The 5,871-nt window shown below is 53.3% G+C and overlaps 1 protein-coding gene across 1 annotated transcript; it reads left to right on the top strand.

The window, feature by feature from the left end:
* The first annotated feature begins 637 nt into the window (after positions 1-637).
* Positions 638-5,405, top strand: SLC35C1 (solute carrier family 35 member C1). Its single transcript, XM_009684670.2, has 2 exons — positions 638-1,234; positions 3,227-5,405. Exons 1-2 carry the CDS (start codon positions 682-684, stop codon positions 3,784-3,786), a joined length of 1,113 nt encoding a protein of 370 aa, XP_009682965.2. The 5' UTR covers positions 638-681; the 3' UTR covers positions 3,787-5,405.
* The last annotated feature ends 466 nt before the right edge of the window (positions 5,406-5,871 follow it).

The raw sequence follows: 5,871 nt of genomic DNA, 5'->3' as shown, positions 1-5,871 counted from the left end.
AGGGGGGGGAAAAAAGCAAAATCCGCCTGGCTGTCCGCAGAATACTGTCTTCAGGTTCCTGAGCCTCGCGGGCTGTCTGACCAACAGACCGGCCGGCTGAGGGTAAGGGGCGCCGCGTACGGCCGCGCAGTCGCCCAGGCAGGCACGTCTTCAGCAAGGCCCGCCTGGCGCGGCCGCCCCGCTGCCCGCGTCGACCACCGGCAGCGGGCTGCTCCGGCCGCCTCGCCTGGCGGGAATTACACTCGCTGGTTTGCCCGTTATTTCCAGTTGCAGCTTCTAGCCGCCTGATAGGTGTTCGTATCCTTGTTTTGTTTTGCTAAAAAAAAAATAAATCTATCAGCAAATATCTGCTGTTTGCCTAGCGTGCCGGCTGCTCCCTGGGGCCAGGGCCAGGCCTAGGCCCAGGCTGCGGGGCGCGGGGCCGGGCTGGCGGCAGCCGCGGCGGACCCCGCCGCAACATGGCGGCGCTGCCTGCAGGGCCGGGGGGGAGGAGGGGGCGGGCGCTGCCGCGGGGCGTGAATAAAGGGCGGCGGCGGGCGGAGCTGCGGGGCTGGCGGCGGCGAGCGAGGGGCAGGGGAAGGCGCAGGTGAGCGAGGGGGGGCGGGCGGCGGCGTGCCGCGTCCGCAGGGGCGGAGCGGGGAGGAGCCGAGCCGGGGCGGGCGGCTGACGGCCTGGCCCGCCATGAACAGGGCGCAGCTGAAGCGGCCGGGGATCCTGCGGATGGCGCTGGGCAGCGGCGGCGGCGTCGCTGACCCGCTGCTGCCGGCCGAGGGCGGCGAGGGGCGGCCGGCGCCCTTCCTGCTGCGGGCCCTGCGCATCGCCGCCGTGGTCTGCCTCTACTGGTTCACCTCCATCACCATGGTCTTCCTCAACAAGTACCTGCTGGACAGCCCCTCGCTGCGCCTCGACGCCCCGCTCTTCGTCACCTTCTTCCAGTGCGCCCTCACGGCCGCCCTCTGCCTGGGCCTCAGCCTGGGGACGGCCTGCGGGCCCCCCGGCTGCCCCGGCCTGCCCGCCCTCCGCCTCGACCCCAAGGTGTCCCGCAGTGTCCTGCCCCTCTCCGCCGTCTTCATCGGCATGATCACCTCCAACAACCTCTGCCTCAAGTACGTCGGCGTGGCCTTCTACAACGTGGGGCGCTCGCTCACCACCGTCTTCAACGTGCTGCTCTCCTACCTGCTCCTCAAGCAGACCACGTCGCTCTATGCCCTGCTGGCCTGCGGTGCCATTATAGGTGAGCAGGGCCGGGAGGGCACCTGGCTGCGTCGCGTTGGGGCCCCGCGGGCACCTGTGTGGTGTGGACCCACCATGCAAGCAGTGCTGCGGCCTCGGAGAGCTGGAGCAGGGTTTCCCCTGAGGCTGGGCAGGTGACTGGAGCGAGGCCTGATTAACAGGGTTTTGGGGTCCTGGTGTCTCATTCTGTTGGTTGTAGCACACTGTTGTATTGCTTCGTCTTGTGGGGTGAACCCTGTTTGCTCTCTGGCTGTTGTCACTGGCATCTCAAGTCTCCAGCCGCTCAGGGGTATGTATCCCTGCAAAGCAGGGAGTGCTAAACTCCCACAGGCCTAATGAGAGCTTCCTGTCCTTTATTTGCAGATGTTGTGCCGCACCCCTTGGTGGGAGGCAAAGCCATAAGTGAGTGGTGATCCTGCAGGGCACTTGGGCTTGGTAGTGCTGTTCTGGCCTTATGCTCAGACCTAAATACTGAGCTGACTCCCCTAAATACTGAGCTAGGCAAAACTGTCCTTCCCTTTGATAGTCTCCTGCCATGTACACAGCTGCTCCCTGATGAGATAGTGTAACTTTAGAGCTCTCTTCTTTGCTCTGCCGTGGACAATTTGCTTGCATGTTGAGAACATGTAAGGAACAGCCCGTATGAGGAAATAACTCTTTTCTGACTGTTGTTTTTTTCCCTTCCCTTTGAGCACTAAGCAACTGTCAGCTCTTCTCCACTGAAGTTTAACTTACCTTAACGTGCTATTATTTTTTCACAGAGGCCTTAAAATGACTGGTTGTTTTCTCCTTACTTTCAAATGATTCTGGCATTATTAGCTTTGATAACAATAATAGTGTTTAATAACTAAACAGTATTGTGACCATACAATGGAGCCTGTCATTTCAGACAGGCTGAATGCATATGATGAAGGGTTAGCTAATCAGTCAAGCCTACTGCACAACCAGAGCTTCTGATGTTTGAAGGCAGTAGGCTTTAAGGGCACGGCTTATGAGTCTTCCATTCCAAAGGCATCAGTAATGCCAAAAGCAACCTTCCACTTGATGGCCATTCAGATGCCAAGGATAGTGAATTTCTTATTTTAGTCCATTTCCAGGTGGATATGTGTTTGCTCCAGTGCTTAGACAAGCAGATGGATTTGAAGTAAAATGAGTTAGGAGACCCTCTTCCCCACAGAAGGGGTGAACAGGAGGGCCTATCTGACAAACAGGTACTTATTTTTTTGCAAGTGATGCAATTGGCTTCAGTGTTCCTTCAGTAGCTGATCTCCCCGTTACGGTTTTCTTATGAGCTGGATGAGGGGAAGTCTCCCTCTGCCCTGTGGAGACAGAGTCTGTAGTTCCTGTTTCAGAGGTGGTTAAAGAATGCACCGACTTTCAAAGTTCAACATGGTAAAGACATTGCACTCGGTTTCTGTCTAGTGATCTTTTTTGCTAAAGCTTTTTAGTGTTACAGCCACGTGTTTTACAGTCTTTCCTTCTTCTGATTTCTCTTTTTTTTTTTTCTTCCTATAACAGTGCAGCAAGCCCAGGTGGGTTGTGGGGCCTGCTTCCCCCTCACCCCCCTGTGGCAAGAGAGGAATATTTCTTGCTCCCTGTGTGTCCCATTCACTTCCTTGTCAATAAAAAAATGACATGATCTCCTTCTGAAAGTGATCTGTACACAAAGAATATCTTTAACTTTAGTTCGTGACTTTTTGGAATAATTCTAAACTCCTGCTGCCTAATTGCTGTAGATTCTTGAAGATTGAATGATTGTGCAGTAAAACATCTGTGCTCTTAAAAACAAACAAACAAAAAGCACCCTTCCAGAACACTAGTCATGACACACTGTAGATTTGCATAATAGAAAGATGAAGCCCTTAAGCCTGTCTCTGCTTGTGGTTGTGGTTTTTTTCCTTTTCCAGTGTAAGGTAGATGATAAATCATTGACCATATGTGTTTTGAGTCCTTCACTGGTTGTTCAGATTGTTCCTGATTTGTTTGGTTGCAGGTGGCTTCTGGCTGGGTGTTGACCAGGAAGGAGCAGAGGGCACTCTGTCATGGGCTGGTATATTCTTTGGGATCTTAGCAAGCCTGTGCGTCTCACTCAATGCCATCTACACCAAGAAGGTGCTGCCTGTGGTGGATGGTAGCATCTGGCGCCTGACCTTCTACAACAATGTGAATGCTTGTGTCCTGTTCCTCCCCCTCATGATGCTGCTGGGCGAGTTCCGCACTCTCTACCACTTTGACAAGTTGGGGAGCCCCAGTTTTTGGGGCATGATGACGCTGGGTGGAGTGTTTGGCTTTGCCATTGGGTATGTGACTGGACTCCAGATCAAGTTCACTAGCCCGCTCACCCACAATGTCTCTGGGACAGCCAAGGCCTGTGCCCAAACAGTGCTGGCTGTTGTCTATTTTGAGGAGACAAAGAGCTTCCTGTGGTGGATGAGTAACTTGATGGTTCTGGGGGGCTCATTTGCCTATACCTGGGTGAAAGGGCTGGAGATGAGGAAGGTACAAGAGGAACCTACTCTCAGAAGCAGTGAAAAAAGTGAGACTGGTGTGTAGGCAGCTCTAGCCTGCACCTCTGCTTCTGTGCCTGGGGAGCTAACCTTCAATGCAAAAGGAGCTGGGAGCAGGAAGAAGTTGACCTGCGAAGTGTATGAGAAGTTGTGTCAGGAACCAGAGCCAAAGGCCTGTCTGGACTGTATTTTATTCACTGAATCTCACCCTGTCTCTGAGTTGGGAAAGCATGGCTTAGAAAGACTGATCGGTTACAGTGATTTCTTTTTAAAACGCATGTTTCTGTTCACCTAATCTGGACAACTTGCTTCTCTGGAGGTTGGAGGTACAGTGGACAAAGAACAGGATGAGAGCTGTGTGTATATGGTGATAGAGAATGACAGCAAACTGAATTAACATAGTCTGAAATGATGAAATCCTGAACCTTCATGAAAGGAAGAAGCAGGTAGCCAGACTGTCGGGGACAGTCTCCAGTGAAGTGTTCCCCTATAGTAGAATTGGCAGGAGTAATTCTTCCCATTACTCACCTTAAAGCAAAGGACTGGAACCTTCCTCCCTTCTAGTTCTGTACAAGTCTAAGCAGAAGCAGTGCCTCTAAATCTCATGTCCAAAGAGCCAGCATCTCTTCCTGTTGAGGTCTCTTGTGGCTATGTTTCTGTACATCAGGTTTCTTAGTTCAAGAAACTGTCCAAGAGGCAGGGCCAAACTTCTAATTCCCTCTCTACCTTCTTCTGCAGAGGGAGAGCATGTTGTCTTAAATGGTGTGCCTTTGTTGAAGAGGAGCAAGGTGTCTTCCTATTTCAGGATTAGAAAGGAGGAGGGGGGAAAACTTGTGTAGGGTGGAGATCCCAGGACAGAGTTCACATTTGTCCTCTTTCCCCTCTGTGTAGGGGAGAGGTTTGTGTCTGACAACTGTGTTGTTACTAATTAGGCCAGTTTCGGGGGACTTGTGCCATGCCTCCTGTTGATCCCCCTCTGGTGTTTGTGGTTTGTCTTTTGGCTTGTTCCTTGTAACTTTTTTCCTCCTTTTCCCCCACGTCTGGTTCAGTCAATCCTTTGCCAACCCCCCACTTCCCCTCCCCCCCCCCCCCAGATCTGCCCAGCTGCAACAATCACTTTAAATTGGAACTTGCATTTAGGCTTCCTCTGAACAGTGGCAATCCTGCAGAACTCTTCACCCCATCTGGTCTTGTGCCAGTGCCATCTGAGGCTACTCTAAAGCCATGATTTCTAATCCTTATAAGCAATGACATGCTGTAATAAGTTGTCATGCTGTATTGTATACTGTATCAGCTTTCTAAACTCTGGGCCCCTTAATTCAAAGGGTTATATGAATAGGGATTTTGGGCAGTTGGTGCGACTGCTTTGTAGCATGGCTGGGTGGACCCTATGTGATGTCTGACCACTGCTACAGAAACGCTAGGACACTTATTTCTGTCCTGAGCGTGTTTCTTTCTGGTTTCAGGGGTCCCTGCTCAACACTTCTTGACTACGTTTACCACCTTGGTGGATGCCTCCTCTCATTCTTTTTTTGGTGGTGGAGGGTGGGCTTTTTGGTCCTCGAGGTTTTTCTATCAGAACAGACTTTTTTTTAAAAAAAATGATGCAAATACTGACTTGTAATTGTCAAACCTGTTGAATAAAAATGGATTGGTATCTTGGTCTGTCTGACTGAAGAGCTATTCAGCACCTGGCCAAGGGAATAGTGCCTCCTGGAGCAAGGAACGAGGAAACGGAACAAGGAGATTGCAAGCGCGGGTGGCTTCAGATGTCAAATTTGCTTAAGACGTTAAGGAACAAATAAGGTACCCCTCTCTTCCTGCGTGTGTGCTGGGGAGGGCTTCGATTGGACTCGGCTGGCTGCTGACTTGACTCGCTTAAGCCAGCGCAGCTTCTCCGCGTCCCCGAGCGCCCGAGGCGGGCTCTGCCTGCGCTAGGTGGGCCGGGGGAGGAGCTGCCCCTGCCCGGGGGGGGCTGACGGACCGCGCCCGGCGGTGGGGGGCGGCGGGGACTGCGGCCCGGGGGAGGGGGGAGCAGCAACCCCGGGTTGCTGCCGCGTCGCGGCCGCTGGGGGGCGGCCGAGCGCGGCGCCGGGGCCTCGGCGCCCCTTGACGGTGCGGCCCCGCCCTC

Source organism: Struthio camelus, chromosome 5 (genome assembly GCF_040807025.1).
Source record: "Struthio camelus isolate bStrCam1 chromosome 5, bStrCam1.hap1, whole genome shotgun sequence".
Lineage (NCBI taxonomy): Eukaryota > Metazoa > Chordata > Aves > Struthioniformes > Struthionidae > Struthio > Struthio camelus.
The sequence above is the reverse complement of the archived record's forward strand: the minus strand, read 5'-3'. Positions and strand labels throughout refer to the sequence as shown.

Excerpts from the sequence above, each read along its gene's own strand:
- SLC35C1 (XM_009684670.2), top strand. The coding sequence starts at position 682 with ATGAACAGGGCGCAGCTGAAGCGGCCGGGGATCCTGCGGATGGCGCTG. Across the intron at positions 1,235-3,226 it reads GGCCTGCGGTGCCATTATAG|GTGGCTTCTGGCTGGGTGTT; the intron begins GTGAGCAGGGCC and ends GTTTGGTTGCAG.